At 39.6% G+C, this 17,808-nt stretch overlaps 1 protein-coding gene across 3 annotated transcripts in view; it reads left to right on the top strand.

Annotated features, from left to right (window-relative positions):
• ABCC4 (ATP binding cassette subfamily C member 4 (PEL blood group)) overlaps positions 1-17,808 on the top strand; it is a 185,073-nt gene that overhangs the window by 155,291 nt on the left and 11,974 nt on the right. For all 3 annotated transcript variants that reach the window (XM_070380662.1, XM_005909234.3, XM_070380663.1), the window contains 4 exons: positions 4,191-4,346; positions 11,287-11,376; positions 16,189-16,361; positions 16,787-16,892. In XM_070380662.1, coding sequence (XP_070236763.1) covers positions 4,191-4,346; positions 11,287-11,376; positions 16,189-16,361; positions 16,787-16,892 — 525 coding nt within the window. The remainder of the gene's footprint in view (positions 1-4,190; positions 4,347-11,286; positions 11,377-16,188; positions 16,362-16,786; positions 16,893-17,808) is intronic.

Here is a 17,808-nt window from a genome sequence, read left to right as displayed (position 1 = left end):
TTCTGAGCTGACTCTAGCGCATCTGCTTCTGCAAGACTTCTTCCTCAGTGTCTTATGTCTAAAGAAAGTGACAGGTGAATGGATAAACAAATGTGGTGTATCCTCACAGTGAAACATTCAGCCTGAAAAAGGAAGAAAATCCCCATCTCAGGACATCAGGTTAAATGATAATATGGCAGACACAAAAGACACCAGTACTGTGGGATTCCACTTACTTGGGATTTCCTAGAGTACTCAGATCCATACAGAAAGAAAATCGGATGGTGGTTGCCATGACCTGAGCGAGGGGGATTGTTTGTTGTTGTATAATGCATACAGAGTTTCAGTTTTACCAGGAAAGTATTCTGGAGGGGCAAAAAAGTGAACGCGCTTAACACTAAACGTAAAGATGGCTACGTTGGTAAGTGTTACGTTATCTGTACTTTACCACAGTTAATTGATGGCATCTTTGACACACTTTGTAATTTGGGGTCTGTATCTCACAGATCCCTAATGCTTCTTAAAGATCAGAGAGCATCTTATTTTTATCTCTGTTCCCCCACAAAATTGTATTTTTCAGGGCACACACAGTGTGCTGAGAGACTCCTCGCTGGGAAAGTGAATGAGTAACACATAGCTGTGAACAACCAGTAACCAAAACACACACACAGCACAACTGCGTAAATAACCTATTACCTACCGTGTTAAATACTTGGTATTTAACTGCTCTTTAAAACTCTTCCCACCACAGACCCATCTAGTGGACGGGAGCTGTAATTTAATGAATGATACCCTTGTGACGTGAAAGAGTATTCAATTTAACGCCCAAATGATATGCACGGAGAAGCTTCAGTTAGTCACACAGCAAAAGCTGGCTCGTAGGTTCGGAAGGAAGTGAGGTTTGCTTGCTCGCAGACATTGTGTCCACCATATTTTCTGTTGTATACATATTTTCTGTTAATTTACCCATCTTAACTTCCCCCAAATGCCATAAAATATGAATTATCTAAGAAACTGCAATACAGCTACATGCATTCTTCCATCTTAAAATCCCTGAGTCATAGGTCTATCTAAGCTTCTAAAATGTATGTAGGAAAAGTGAGTCTGGAGAGTGAATTAAAAACTGCAATAATGTGACTTTTGATCTGTGTCTCAGTCCATTGTCAGTGTCACTGTTAGCGTCATTTCTGTGTTTGGAGATGACACTCGGGCAGTGTGCTCATGAAGTCCTTACACTCTACCTGCGTGCATCCCAGGTTTGCCCACCTGCTCACCTGGCCCAGCCCCCGTCACTCCAGGACACCCCTTTCGTGCTGGATTTGATTGAGAGCTGGGAGTGGGGGGGATGTGGGAATGAGCCAGCCCAGCACAACTGGGGCTTTAATTCTCTTTCTCTCATTTTCTTTGCTGCCCCGATTCCCAGAAGTAAATGGGAAAAATTAATAAAAATTAATTATGCTGCTTTCTAATTCATAGAAGAAATAGTAAGTAAAAATAAAGAACCAAAATGAGGTAAATAGCACCGTAGACTTCCTGAGTAGATTCTGAACACGGGCTGCATTTTTCATTTAGATGATTTTGTGGTTGATTTGATCATTTTAGAAAGTACTGGGCCATTTTAAAGCGTTTTCCAGCTCTAGAGGTAGATTGATTTTGGTTTGTTATTTTTTTCTCGCTCAGAGCTATTACTTGGATAATACATTTTTACAGATGCTTACTAGACCTTGCTATAATGTGCAAAAATATTAGTTTCCTACCTTTCTCCTTTTTACATAATATATCCTCAGCAAACCCTCCCCTCACTCCCAGATTGTCCCAGCTTCCTAATTCCTTGCAACTCAGACTGTGTTGCCAGGGCCAGCAGCACCTACAACACCTGGGAGCCTCTCAGAAATGCAGAGTCTCAGGCCCAAAGAGACCTCTTTTCTCAGCATTGCATTTGAGCAAGACCTCTGTAAAGATTTTCTCTGAATGTCTTTGGTTTCAGGAATGTAAATTTCAGTGACACTGGTGGCACTGTCCATGGGCAATTCGTAAAACCCGTTGGTGACCTGGGAAAGACTTTCAGATGCTAGTTTTGATGAGTGAACGGTAGAGATAGCCTGGTCTGGGTTTTATTTGAGTTGTTCATTTCTTGCCTCTCCTCACTAGAGTGTTGAAGTTGCATTCCTATGGCCCTGTGCAGCCCTCAGTGTCCCCTGCCACATCTTGGCTATTTACCCAAAGTCTACAAATATCCCATTTTACACAGATGCATCAGTTTCAGTATAGCTGATAGATATTAATAGCATGGGCTTCCCTGGTGACTCAGTAAAGAACCTGCCTGCAACGCAGGAGACCCAGGTTCAATTCCTGGGTTGGGAAAATCCCCTGGAGAAAGAAATGGCAACCCACTCCAGTATTCTTGCCTGGAGAATCCCATGGTCAGAGGAATCTGGCAGGCTGCAGCCCATGAGGTCACAACAGGCGAACACAGCTTAGCGACTAAACCACCACCAATATGAGTAGCATAGTAGTCAAGTAGTCAAAATCACTCAGTTGTGTCCGACTCTTGCGACCCTAGGACCTGCCTAAATGCAGAAAGTGTCCCATCTATATTATATAACTCGGGATTTATCATATCGTACAAAATAGGTACAAAGAAAAGCCACTTTTCTTTCTGTTAATGTGTCTAAAGTTAAACTTTTGAAATTGAATTATTGTCTTTACAGACTTAAGGTTTGAAACTTTGGAAGTATTTAATGAGAAACTAAGTCAAGTTACCATAGTATAATCAGTGCTTAGAGTGGTTTGGTTCTTCCCTGTTTTTAAAATTTCTTTACAAGTGAGTGAAAAGCACGTCCCCCTCTGTGTGAGTGCGAGCTTGGTGGTGAGGGAGATGATGATGAAGACAAAACACAAACGTCAATAAAGCCAGCTTTAGAAGCCCGCAGAGGGGGCACTGCTGGTCACAAGTTGCCGGTGCTGGCTATGCCCTCTGGGCTTGGCTAATATCGTGGACTTCCCAGGTGGCGCTAGTTGTAAAGAATCCACCTGTCAGTGATAGAAATGAAAAGATGCTGGTTTGATCCCTGAGTTGGGAAGATCCCCTGGAGGAGGAAATGGCAATCCACTCCAGTATTCTTGCCTGGAGAATCCCACGGACAGAGGAGCCTGGCGACCTACAGAGTGTCAGATACGACTGCAGTGACTTAGCACACGTGAAAGTCATATGCCCCACCAGGGAATTTGTAGTCTGCCACCTAATTGGTAAAAAAGATGGATTTCTGCATACATGTTTGAATTCGGACAACTAACCAGTTTTTACAGTGAAGTTTTACTCCCGATCTGCATTTTACATGCATTATATTGAATCTTTGATCTTATTGTTAATGCACTTAATTTCTCTTTGCTTAGATTTTAATAACTTGGCTGATACTTGACACGTATCTTTCCAGGGTTTAATTATAAGTATTAATTGGTTTGTAAAATGTCTTTTGAAGTCCTGAGATGAAAGGTCCCATATAAATAGAAAGTGTTGTTTGTTTTGTTGTTTTTGTTGACCTCATTATGTGTGTTTTGTCTACCTGGCTACTGCCTTTTAAGACACTGAGACTTGCGTTTTAAAATTTTAAGATGTTTCCTTTCAAGACTAGTCATTAGTAAGGTATTTATTATCTGGAAGTGATTTAGTTTGTCTACGAAAGAATACTTCTCTTAACTGAAAGAAATCTGGAAATCTGAATATTTGTTTGTATGTAAGACTTCTGACTTGACTTGTTGACATATCTGCAAAATTGCTCACATAATTCTCAATGTTTAAAATATCTAGACACTAGGAATACAACTAATGTAAAAGTTGAATTCTAATGGAACACTTGGAAAGCTTCTGACTTTTTGCTGATAGTGAGTGGACTGATTCTGTTCTTCGAACCAGGGGTCTTAACCATGGCACATTTGTCATTGTCTGTTATTTTTGGTTTCCACCATCTGGCGCATGCTCCTGTCATCAAGTGGGTAGACTCCATGGCTACTGGTCATCCTACAATTCTCAGGACAGCCTCCCTTCCCCAGCAAAGAATTACCTGACCCCGAATCTCAACAGTGCCACAGTTGAGGAACTAGAGAGACTACACTCAGTAGAACTTTTAAAATTCATCTTCAGCAACTAGGGTTTTTCCTAGGTTTGTTGCATATTGTTAGTTCTTAATCCCTCCTGGATCTCTTTACAGGTTGGCATTGTGGGAAGAACAGGAGCTGGAAAAAGTTCCCTCATCGCTGCCCTTTTTAGATTGTCGGAGCCTGAAGGTAAAATCTGGATTGATAAGATCTTGACAACTGAAATTGGTCTTCATGATTTAAGGAAGAAAATGTCAATTATACCTCAGGTATGCACATCAGAGCATTTTCACATGTTCTTTTTATACACCATCTAAAGTTTAATTTCTTTTGATTTCTTGTTTTGTAGTTGGATGAAAGTGTTGATTCTTTTTCCCCCGGTAGAGCATATTTTTAAGTACAGGTATTTTCACAGATACTTTCTCAGGTATCAGGTTTTTTTGTTGTTGTTTCTTGTGTGTGTGTATGGTTTAATAACTTTTCCTGATAAGATTTCTGGATTTAAGCTTCTTCAAGTACTACTGTTTTGCCCACTGATAAGCACATAATTCTGGGAACACAATTATAAACGGTTTGTTTAACATATGAAAGGTTTCTGTCGGGAAAAACAGGCATCTTAAATGTCTTAATGATGGAATTTTGCTATAGGAAATAAGCTGCGTCTTTAGAGTTGAAGGCTTTCTGTGAAAGTGTAGGACTTTGAGAATTACAGTGTGTATAGATGGACAGGGCAAAGTTTTAGAAATTAGCCGTTAGTAAATGGTTTTAACCAGGTATGCAGTACAGAATAGTGAGGAAAAGCACAGGGCATGGAATTCCATGTCCTCTCCCTTACAAGGCAGCTAACAGTACCACCTCCTCGAGCTGCTGTGAGGACTAAATAGGTTAAGTTCGTGTGGATCGATTCACATAGGCCCAGTACATGGCTTCTGTGTTGGTGGAACATTGAATTAACCATCTCTTCCTGGTTTCTGATTCTTCCTTTTTTTTAACGTCTTAAATATGTATGCTTTTTAAGGAGTGCTTGATTATTTGCATAGTAGACGTTCTTGTCATTCCTTATGTTTCATCCACTTAAAATAATGCAGAGGATGTCTATTGATCAGTTACTGTCCTCCATGTATATAGCCAAGGACAGCATAGACCCTGTGCCTTCATCTTTAATCTGCCCTCTGCTATGATAAACCTGCTGGTTTATTTTTTTATCTTTGGTGTTTTAAAAAAATTCTCTACAATCAGCTGACCATCAAGGAATGCTGAGAAAAATAGCTACCTTTAAGAGAACCATAGAAAAGAGAGATTAAGAGCCAGGCAAATGTGCTTCCTGGAATGCGGGTATAATAAGCTCTGAAATGTTATTAGGAAGCATATAGAACATGGCACCCAAAGGAAGGAGAACATGGACTTGTGTCTTATGACTGTACAATTGTTGCTCCCTGTCCTCTAAAATACCTGGAATTAGTATAAGTCCTTTTGGAATCAAGATATTCTTTTTAGACCACAATGAAATGCCACCTCATACCTCTAAAGATGTCAACTATTTTTAAGAAAAAAAAAAAAAAGAACCGAGTGTTCACAAGGATGTGCAGAAATTAGAATCCTTGTGCATTGCTGGTGTGTGTGCGTGCTGAGTCACTTCAGTCATGTCCAATTCTGTGCGATGCTATGGACTGCAGCCTGCCAGGCTTCTCTGTCCATGGGATTCTGGACAGGAATACTGGAGTGGGTTGCCATGTCTACCTCCAAGGGATCTTCCCAACCCAGGGATCGAACCTGCATCTCTTAAGTCTCCTGCATTGGCAGGTGGATTCTTACCTGAAGTACTTAGAGCAGTCAGTTCTTGGTGGCTGACTTGGTGATTAATGTAGAAAATAAATGTTTCTAGATTCCCACTTTTAAGTTTTGATTTTACCCATCTCTGAAATGGGCCAAATGAGATTAGTTCTAAGACATAATGGGTGTGTCTGTTAAGTACTTTTATGTCCTTGGATAAAAGGATTCAGAAACGTGCCATATATTACTTTTAATGCTTCTTAATAAGAAAAGGTTGTATGCTTGTGTACATAAAAGAACTCTATAAATAAAGAAATAACGTTAGATGATTCTTGACTCTGCCAATAATGTTTTGGAAGCACATCTGAGCAAAGACTAAACATCCCTTGACATCACCACGTTTTGGTTCTGTTCCATCAGTTTCCACCCTACGTTTGAGCATGCTCTGTGTACACACTCCAGGGAGCTTGCTTACAAAACAGTGCTAAGCTTTGTATCCATGTAGATAATGATCACTAACCATTGTAAACACAGAACTTTATTTTTTCACTCTCTATGTCTTTGTTTTTGAGGCACAATGCTATTTGATAAAAGAGAATGTTTGTGTAAAGTGTCCCAGGAGATTATTCAGGAGGCAGCCATGGATAGAGCATAGACTGAGTGTCAACAGGAGCCACCTTTTAATTCCTGCTCTGTCTCATAGGACTGTAGAGCCTTGAGGAAGTCACTTGTCTGGAGGTCCAGCGTCCTGGTCCTTGAACCAGGTCTAGAAACTAATGTGACACAGATTTGTTGTGAGATATGACTAAGGACTTTCCTGGTGCTTCAGTGGCTAAGACTCTGCTCTCAGTGCAGGGGGCTCAGGTTCAGTCCCCGTTCAGGAAACTAGGTGTCACATGCCATAACAAAGACCCGGTGCAGCCAAACAAATAAATTAAATACTTTTTAAAAATATGTGGGGTTCCCTGGTGGCTCAGATAGTAAAGAATCTTCCAGCAATGTGGGAGACCTGGGTTCAATGCCTGGGTTGGAAAGATCCCCTGGAGAAGGAAATGGCTACCCACCCCAGTACCCTTGCCTGGAGAATCGCGTGGACAGAGGAGCCTGATGGGCTACAATCCATGAGGTCACAGAGAGTTGGACATGACTGAGTGACTAACACTAAAAATGTAACTTAGATTAGAAAATGTTTGTGGCCCATGGCTGATTCTTGGCACCAGTCAGTCAATAGTAATTATACGTATTCTTAAGAATGAAGGCACTGACCTTTCAGGTGTTATTTCTAAAAGACTAACACATTTTGGAAAGGCTTTGCTCTTTCTTTTCATGTTTTTGTAGTCCTTGGTGATTTGCATTACTTTTATTGCTTATAATGTAAACCACATTGTTTATAGAAATTTAAAGAGCAAAGCAAAATTAAAAAGCAACGCAGTAGAGTTTTAGTGAAAAGCCTAACTGAAAAATCTATGAAATGTCTTTTCTCCAAGGAGCAAGAGGAAAGAATATCACTTTTTCTCTTAGATATTGGCTCCCCTCCCACCAGGTTCTTTCCTGACGATCACCCTGTACCCCAGTCATACTTTTCAGTCCCCCACGAAGACCTCTGGCATTTTTCTCAATGCTTTCAACATTCTTGACAGCTGTCTTGCTCTCCTTGAAGACATGACTTCTGTCTCTTATTTCTATTGCTCTAGTTTTTATTGCAGCCCCTGACAATTTACACAGTATTAATAATAATTCCTAACACTTGTGGAATTCTTAACACACGTTGGCCTCTTACCTACCCTCTCCTCCTTAATCCTCATAATTCTCTTGTTATCCTTATCTGATAGATTTGATAACTGAGGCACTACGAGCTTAACCCACTTAGCAAGTAAGCAGCAGAGCCTGAATTTCGTATGTATTTTATGGTGATTCCCAACTCCAGAGCCTGAGCAGCTGATCACCCTGTGAGGACTTCAATACCCTGTTGACTGTCATCCACAGTAGAACTGCTTTGTATCATGATTTCATGTCCACACACACACACACACACACGCAAATTTAAAAAAACATTATTACTCTATATGCTGCTTTTCACTCTCCATTCTTCTAATTAGCTTTGCTCTTTTTTTAAAATGGATTTTAAAACCATCTAGGATATCCATTCTGTTCCAGCTAATAGAAAAGATAAAATGACAGTCACAAGGCACAAAATTGACTTTCTGATCCGTTGACTGAGCTTGCAGTTGGATAGATCCTGCCCCTCCCTGTCCCCTGTTGGGCTGGGCTCCTGGTCAGTGTTAGCATTACTGTTGTTCCAGCTTCACACATCAGCCTTGCACCGGTAGCCCCTTTTGCCAGTAAGGAAACTTGGGTCTTGGGAAGAATAATAAGTTATCCCGAGTCTAATCGCTAATACGAGCCTCTTTGGATGGTTCTTTGTACCTACAGAAAATGGCACAAGGAAATTTATGGCACAAGGAAATGTTTTCTGTTGAAGAGGGATTCCATGTCAATTCAGTGTTTATGATTGTAGCCCAGAGGTCAGCACAGATCAGCAGCCATCATCTTAATTATGATTAGATTCATTTCCTATATTTAATAGTTTTTCTCTCTATCAAAGCAAAAGCTTGGTATTTTCTAAACAGCCCCCTCTGCTCTTTTGGTATTTCTGTTCCTTGCGTTTTCTTCAGTAAAGTTGAAGAAGGTGAACCAGAGCTATCTCTTTGACTTCTCCATGGTTTTCTGGTTTTCTTTCCCTTTTTATCTTGTTGAGAATTAAACTGAAAGAGAAGAGTAGGATATGTTGTTACTAGTAAAGAAATACAACTGGATTCTAGCCTAAAGTAGTCACCCTTTGTTCCTGACACTGAAGTCTTCTTGAACTGCTCCCTGGAGCTCCTGAAAGAGGACTTTACATGACTTAAATTCTTCTGTCTTTGTTGGCAAACAATGTCCTTTTCTTCTGAATATGGATGATGATTAATTCATTCAGAGGCTCCAGGATCTAAAGAAAAAAAGATGAGGGTACCAAAATTTAAAGTGACTTCAGGTGCTTCTCTTATTCTTGAAACAGGGAGATGAGTTTCCACTTATGAAAAGTCCTCAGATTAGAAAAGAGAACAGAGCTTTAGGACACCGTTAAACAGCAGCACTAGATACTTTTTTTAAAAAATTAAATCATAGTTGATTTATGAAGCTTCCCTGGTGGCTCAGTGGTAAAGAATCCGCCTGCCAATGTAGGAGATGCGGGTTCAATCGCTAGGTTGCAAAGATCCCCGGGAGGGGGAGGTGTCAACCCACTCCAGTATTCTTGCCTAGAGAGTTCCATGGACAGGGTAGCCTGGCAAGTTTACAGTCTGTGAGGTCGTGAAAGAGTCAGACATGATTTAGTGATTAAACCACAACAATTGTTAATTTACAGTGTTGTGTTAATTTCTTAGTAGTAGCTACTCATGATAGTCTTAGTTTGGGACTGAAATGATTGTGCTTTATTTGTCTTGTTTGTTACCGTTTGTACACTTTTTGTCTTGGTCCTGGGTCATTTTAAGCATTAGAAGTTTAGTAGGTAGCCTATACTTTCTTTTCTTCTAGCAGCCTATACTAAGACTGCCATTTTTTAGTCTTTCTGTTGTGTCAAGGGTATCACTAAACTAAGTGGTGTGATTCAGCGTGGCCATTTTTGGGTCACACACCTAATATGAACTCGTGTCATATTCATAACGAAGGAGAAAGTTACTGTTGAATATGGCACAAAGGATTACATCTGACTTTAAACCTTGATGAAAAACAGATTGGAATCCGATGCTTCATTTAAAATACTACGTTGTACAAGAGTGTTTGTTCTTCAACTGTACTGTGCCAGCTACTTTTTATTAAGTGAGGTTTAATTCTGTGCCTTCAGAAAAGAAGATTCTTAGCCTAATAAATTTAGTGTATATTTTCATGAAGCTTGTAGGTCCTACCATAAATCTCTGCACTGAAGTGTTCTGCCTGCAGAATAGTTTTACAACACTTATTTATATGATTATTAACTCTGTTGGTTATAAGTGGGTACTTTAATAATAATATCTGTCAGAAATGATCATTAATCTGACCATTGTCTGCCCTCGGAGTATGTGTCTACTGTGAGCACTGTTGTTACCTTTTGAAGATAATACAATGGTTTCGTATTTGGCAAGTGGATGAAAGTAGAGTGAGTAGAAACCAAAATGATCACCACACATAAAATACATTGACATATTTAAACAGACACTGTTCACAAATTGCCTGTTGTCTTCATAGCTTCAATCAGTTAGTGCTCTAGCACATCATTCTTTTCATTCCACAAGTTTTGATTGAAATTTTACTGATTTTGAAATATGTTTTTGACATGTCATAGCAAACAGAAATATTCTTAGGTACAAAGCAATTGTTTTTCCTCCATTGCTGCTAAATAAACAATAGATGCTGCCAAGTATATCCTCTGAGAGCAACAATATAGACTTAGGTGAGCACCCTTATAGCATTGTGAGATGTTAATTTCTTTTCTTTTTGTGACAGTCAACAGTGAATTGGTGATAATTAGCAGAATCCCCCTGAAGCCTATAGAGTGTCTGAGGGGTCCATTTAACACTTAGCATAAATCAACTACAGGCCTTGGTCAAGGGTTCAGAAGTGAAGGATCCTTCTTTCTGCAAAGAATCTCGTTTTAGTCCCCTAGTATTTGGAGAGACTCATTCACTCCAACAAGATTTCCAAAGAGAAGAAGTTGAAGGAAATGACAATGGACGAGGCCCTTATTATGAAATCTGTGATTGAACTTCAAATGGGGTCCCCGTTCCTTTTCTCCGGAACCACCCAAACACCATTCCCAAACATGTTGATCCTGTGGAACCTTTTATTGCTCAAGGAAGGAAGGAAGGTCTATCTTTTTTTAAAAAATAGTATTTATTTAATCTATTTGGCTGTGCGCTTGCTTTGTTGCAGCACATAGGATCCTTAGTTGCAGCAGGTGAGACTCTAGTTCCCTGACCAGGGACTGAACCCTGGCCCCCTGCATTGGGAGCACTGAGTCTTGGCCACTGGACCACTAGGCACATCCAAAAAGTCTTGCCTTTCAAAACCAATTTATTCCATAGATTAGCTTAAGTTATGACTCTAGAGTATAATATGAAAAGCAGATCACTTCATCAAAACAAACACCTCTTGGGACTGCCCTGGTGGGCCCAGCTTAAGAATCTGCCTTATAATTCAGGGGATGTGGTTTCGATCTGCAATTTAGCACCTAGGATCCCATATGGCGTGGAGCAGCTAAGCCCTCATGCCACGTGACACAGCGAAGGTCCCGTAACCTTGTTATTAATGATTATAATGAATGTTGGGTAATTTTTGAATTTAAGTTATTTTCTGTAAGCATTTGTGTAAGACAAATGTAGTTTACTGAAATAACATTTCCTATTTTGGGGTATATAGGAACCTGTTTTATTCACTGGAACAATGAGGAAGAATCTGGACCCCTTCAATGAGCATTCAGATGAGGAACTGTGGAATGCCTTAGAAGAGGTAATTTATGTAGTGTAATTAACATGTTAACATCAGTTCCTGTGTGTGTACCTTTGTAGCATTGCAGGTAATTAATGGGAGCCTATCAGTTTAACAGGCTTTGTTTACCTCCTAGAAGAATGTTGATGACATCGGTGCACTTAAAATATGTGTACTGATGATAATGAAAACCAGCAGTATAATGCCTCACATTTTTTGACTTTTTCCCTAGAACCCAAAGCAACTAGATAACATGGTTTTGTCCTTAGCAGAGCACTGAACTAGAAGTTAACATTAAGGGTTCAAATTCTACTAGTGACCTAGTGAATTAATATCCTAACTACCCTGCAGTATGGTACTGGAGATCAGTGGAGAAATAACTCCAGAAAGAATGAAGAGACTGAGCCGAAGCAAAAATAGCACCCAGTTGTGGATATGACTGGTGATAGAAGCAGGGTCCGATGCTATAAAGAGCAATATTGCATAGGAACCTGGAATGTTAGGTCCATGAATCAAGGCAAATTGGAAGTGGTCAAAGGGAGATGGCAAGAGTGAACGTCAACGTTTTAGGAATCAGTGAACTAAAATGGATTGGAATGGGTAAATTTAACCCTGATGACCATTATATCTACTACTGTGGGCAAGAATCCCTTAGAAGAAATGGAGTAGCCATCATAGTCAACCAAAGAGTCCAAAATGCAGTACTTGGATGCAATCTTAAAAATGACAGAATGATCTCTCTTCATCTCCAAGGCAAACCATTCAATATCACAGCAATCCAAATCTATGCCCTGACGTGTAATACTGAAGAAGCTGAATGGTTCTATGAAGACCTACATGGCCTTCTAGAACTAATATCCAAAAAAGATGTCCTTTTCATTATAGGGGACTGGAATGCAAATGTAGAAAGTCAAGAAACACCTGGAGTAACAGGCTAATTTAGCCTTGGAGGACAGAATGAAGTAAGGTAAAGGCTAATAGAGTTTTGCCAAGAGAACGCTCTGGTCATAGCAAACACCCTCTTCTGACAACACAAGAGAAGATTCTACACATGGACATCACCAGATGGCCAACACTGAAATCAGATTGATTATATTCTTTGCAGCCAGAGATGGAGAAGCCTATATGGTCAGCAGGAGCTGACTGTGGCTCAGATCATGAACTCCTTATTGTCAAATTGAGACTGAAATTGAAGAAAGTAGGGAAAACCACTAGACCATTGAGTTATGACCTAAATCAAATCCCTTACGATTATACAGTGGAAGTGCGAAATAGATTTAAGGGACTAGATCTGATAGACTGAGTGCCTGATGAACTATGGACAGAGGTTCGTGACATTGTACAGGAGACAGGGATCAAGATCATCCCCAAGAAAAAGGAATGTAAAAAAAGCATAATGGCTGTCTGAGGAGCTCTTACAAATAGCTGTAAAGAGAAGAGAAGCAAAAAGCAAAGGAGAAAAAGAAAGATATACACATTTGAATGCAGAGTTCCAAAAAATAGCAAGGAGAGATGAGAAAGCCTTCCTCAGTGATCAGTGCAAAGAAAGACGAGAGATCTCTTCAAGAAAATTAGAGATACCAAGGGAACATTTCATTCAAAGATGGGCTTCATAAAGGACAGAAATGGTATGGACCTAACAGAAGCAGAAGGTATTAAGAAGAGGGGGCAAGAATACACAGAAGAACTGTACAAAAAAGATCTTCACAACCCAGATAATCACGATGGTGTGATCACTCACCTAGAGCCAGACATCCTGGAATGTGAAGTCAAGTGAGCCTTAGGAAGCATCACTGTGAACAAAGCTACTGGAGGTGATGGAATTCCAGTTGAGCTATTTCAAATACTAAAAGATGATGCTGTGAAAGTGCTGCATTCAATATACTAGCAAATTTGGAAAACTCAGCAGTGGCCACAGGACTGGAAAAGGTCAGTTTTCATTCCAATCCCAAAGAAAGGCAATGCCAAAGAATTCTCAAACTACCATGCAGTTGCACTCATCTCACACACTAGTAAAGTAATGCTTAAAATTCTTCAAGCCAGGCTTCAGCAATACATGAACTGTGAAGTTCCAGATGTTCAAGCTGGATTTAGAAAAGGCAGAGGAATGAGAGATCAAATTGCCAACATCCGCTGGATCACTGAAAAAGCAAGAGTTCTAGAAAAATATCTCTTACTGCTTTATTGACTATGCCTATGCCAAAGCCTTTGACTGTGTGGCTCACAACAAACTATGGAAAATTCTGAAGGAGATAGGAATACCAGCCCACCTTACCTGCCTCCTGAGAAATCTATATGCAGATCAAGAAGCAGCAGTTAGAACTGGACATGGAACAACAGACTGGTTCCAAATAGGAAAAGGAGTACATCAAGGCTGTATATTGTCACCCTGCTTATTTAACTTATATACAGAGTACATCATGGGAAACACTGGGCTGGAAGAAGCACAAGCTGGAATCAAGATTGCTGGGAGAAATATCAATAACCTCAGATATGCAGATGACACCACTCTTATGGCAGAAAGTGAAGAAGAACTAAAGAGCCTCTTGATGAAAGTGAAAGAGGAGTGTGAAAAAGTTGGCTTAAAGCTCAACATTCAGAAAACTAAAATCATGGCATCCGGTCCCATCACTTCATGGCAAATGGATGGGGAAACAGTGGAAACAGTGGCTGACTTTATTTTGGGTTCCAGTATCACTGCAGATAGTTATTTTGGGTTCCAGTATCACTGCAGATAGTGACTGCAGCCATGAAATTAAAAGACCCTTACTCCTTGGAAGGATAGTTATGACCAACCTAGACAGCATGTTAAAAAGCAGAGACATTACTTTGCTAACAAAGGTCCATCCAGTCAAGGCTATGGTTTTTCCAGTGATCATGTATGGATGTGAGAGTTGGACTGTGAAGAAAGCTGAGTGGCAAAGAATTGATTCTTTTGAACTGTGGTGTTGGAGAAGACTCTTGAGAGTCCCTTGGACTGCAGGGAGATCCAACCAGTCCATCCTAAAGAGGATCAGTCCTGAGTGTTCATTGGAAGGACTGATGTTGAAGCTGAAACTCCAATACTTTGGCCACCTGATGCGAAGAACTGACTCATTTGAAAAGACCCTGATGATGGGAAAGATTGAAGGCAGGAGGAGAAGGGGACGACAGAGGATGAGATGGCTGCATGGTATCACCAACTAAATGGACGTGAGTTTGAGTAAACTCCGGGAGTTGGTGATGAACAGGGAGGCCCGGCATGCTATAGTCCATGGGGTCGCAAAGGGTCGGACACGACTGAGCAACTGCACTGAATTGAACTGAAACCTGTAGCATCATTGTATTCCTCTGTTCAGGTAATATCTACTCAGTGTGGGCAATAGTAGTTTTTCATTATTAACTGAAAGATAAACGAAATCCTGGTCATAAAATGCTGTGAAGTTTCAGAAAACTTTTTTCAGAATGGTAAATCACACATTTGGATTGTGATAATAATTATTTATTAGGAGTCATGTTATTTTAATGCTGTAACATGAATACAGGTAACAGAAGAAGCCTGGTGCTTCTGCTCAGTTTTTATATGGATAGGTTCATTTCTAGAGGATTTTCTATTATTTGTGTTTGAGTTTCTACCACTTCCTTGAATTTCCTTACCCTTGCATGAAATAGATTTTGACTGTTAGCGTGCTAATGGTTTGTATATTTTAATACTAATTATTTTGTATATTTGCCCTAGTTCTAAAATTGATTCTAAGCTACTTATGCCAGAAACTCTTTCTAGGTTTCTAAACCATACAGAGGTTCTTAAATATTCCTCATGTGACCCAGCCTCAGTTTTTTGCTTTTAAAAAGTAAGCACTTAATAGTTACTGAATAATTGCTTGATCTCTTCATTTCAGAAAAGTGTGGCTTATTTCCTTTAAAGAAGTCATATTTTTGTCATTGTTGTACAAATCCCAGTGACCAGTTGCTCACATTGTTGTTTTGAATTTGTACCTTTTGTCATTTAGTGTCAGTCTTCCAGGCTCTGAAATCTGCAATTTATAGGGAATTCAACTCTGAGCATTTTGATTCTGAGGTGTCACAATTTCCTGCCAGTATTTCTAGGTTCTGAAAGCAGATTATCTTTGGCAGTCAAAGTTTTTTTTATTTCTTTTTAATTTTGTAATACTGGTTAATCTTGTAACAATGGATTAAACACTATCCACTCCCATTGGCGGGGGAAATAAAACATTATGTTGTGTCTTGTGTTTCACAAGATTTTCATTCATTATGAAACTTTCACGATGTTGAAGTTAAACAGCCTTGAGTGGCCTAGTAGTATAGTGTTAAACTTGGGAAAGAAGCCCCCTGAATAGGCTTAAGGGTTACAGCTGTACAGTTAGTCATTGTTTGAATTTTTTTTTTTAAACTTTCAGACCTTCCAAAATGAATTCTTCATAGGATTATGTCTTTAGAGAACCATACTTCCTGCAGGAATTAAAAACATTTTTTTTCTCTGTAGAGTACTGACTCCACTGCAGGATGTAGTTTGGGAAACTTGAGTCAGCCATAAAGATCCCGATTAAATCACACTGAGAGAAACAGCTTCATTTTTTGAGAGACTTTCTGAACCAGTCCCTAGGTGAGGTCCCCAGTAGGTGTCCTGTGGCAGGATAGGTCACTGAGACCTTTCTGTCCTTCACTGACTCCACTGTCTTCCTTGCTGATATGAAGGAGCTCTCCCTATCACCTGGCTGTACATGTAGGACATGTAAGAAGTCCTGATGACCTCAAAGCACTAAGTCTAAGAGGCTTGTCCCCTTTAGTAGTAGTACCTTTAGGAAAATGTCCTTCTTTCTGTATCCACAGGTGCAACTGAAGGAAGCCATCGAAGATCTTCCTGGTAAAATGGATACTGAATTAGCAGAATCCGGATCAAACTTTAGCGTTGGACAGAGACAACTGGTGTGCCTTGCCAGGGCTATCCTCAGGAAAAATCGGATATTGATTATTGACGAAGCCACAGCCAATGTGGATCCAAGGTACAGAGCTTTGGCCCATGAAATTGAAATGTGAAGTTTAAATGTGGTAAAAGGAAAATAAAGGAATATTGCTGAGAAATGTTCTAAGTGCTCTCTTTTGCCCACATTTATCTCTTGATCACATTAATTTTAGAAAACAGAGAAAGAAACCAAAATGTGTTAATGTTGTTATGAGGCATCCTAAGAGAGTTTGATTTCTAGTCCAGCTCCTGATAGTTTCAGGAAATTTCTAAGGAAGACTGTTTTACATTGTTTTATAAAAAGTCTTTTAAAGAGACTTTTTTCTACTCAGTTTTTGACGAGCAAGATTATGTCTTAAAGTATTGATTTTTAAAAGTCTTATGAAAATATTATGTGGTAATTTTTTCTGAAGTCTGCTCTTTCTGTCTTTACCAAACTAATCACTTCAACTTCTTTGTTTCTAGAACTGATGAGTTAATACAAAAAAAAATCCGTGAGAAATTTGCCCACTGCACTGTGCTAACCATAGCACACAGATTGAATACTATTATTGATAGCGACAAGATAATGGTAAGACGCTCTCCTGTGTTATTTCAGTTATTTCCATTTATTTTCCATTTTTCAATGTATCTTTCCATGTAAAACATGATAGTAATGTCCAGTTAGTTAGTTTTTCCTCTTATTCTTGACAGTAACTCCAGTATGGACCCACACTTTTAGAATGTGCTATTAAATAACATATATAGTAATTTTATATTTTCATATTAAAAGTTTGTTTGAATTGTTATTTTTCATTAAGATGAAAAACCAGAAAAATAATTCAGATGCTAGGCAAGGCTTCAAATTTCACTGTTCAAGAACACAGTCATTTCCCCTATGTCACAGATTTTTTTTCCTGGATTTTTGGATTCCCTTAATCATAAAATCAGCCTTTCATTTAGACTGCCTAGAAGTTGTCAGGTTAGGTTGCAGAATTTCTCAGCTTTTGGAATATTGACAAGATTTCCTGAGGGGAGTCTTTGAGAAAAGGCCTAGTGAGAAAAACGAAGCATTTCAACAAATAGCATTTAATTTAGGAAATCTTATTACATAGGAATTGGAGGCATGGAAAAATAAAAGATACACTGTGCTAATTGTGTTAGTTAGCAACTATCTAGGTTAGATCTCCAGACATCGCTCTCATAATTTTGCCCTCTGGTGGCTTAGGCTAAGGTGGTAGCAGTGGAAATAGTAAGATGGTTGGATTTGGGATGGAGAAGAACATGGAGCCAAGTGGACTGTGTGAAGGATTGAACGTGGGATCTGAGGGAAGAGAGAGAAGTCAATGCTAGTGTCCGGGTGTGGAGACTGAGCATGTGGGTGAATGGGGAAGATGGAGAGAGAAGGGAAACGCAAGGATTCTCTTTGAAGCCTCTCCCCTTTGCAGTGACTGGACTTTTTTCCGTGGTTGACCTTGCCCTTCACTGTGGAGCTCCCCTTCCCACTC

This window comes from Bos mutus, chromosome 12 (assembly GCF_027580195.1).
Source record: "Bos mutus isolate GX-2022 chromosome 12, NWIPB_WYAK_1.1, whole genome shotgun sequence".
Classification (NCBI taxonomy): Eukaryota; Metazoa; Chordata; class Mammalia; order Artiodactyla; family Bovidae; genus Bos; species Bos mutus.
The sequence above is the reverse complement of the archived record's forward strand: the minus strand, read 5'-3'. Positions and strand labels throughout refer to the sequence as shown.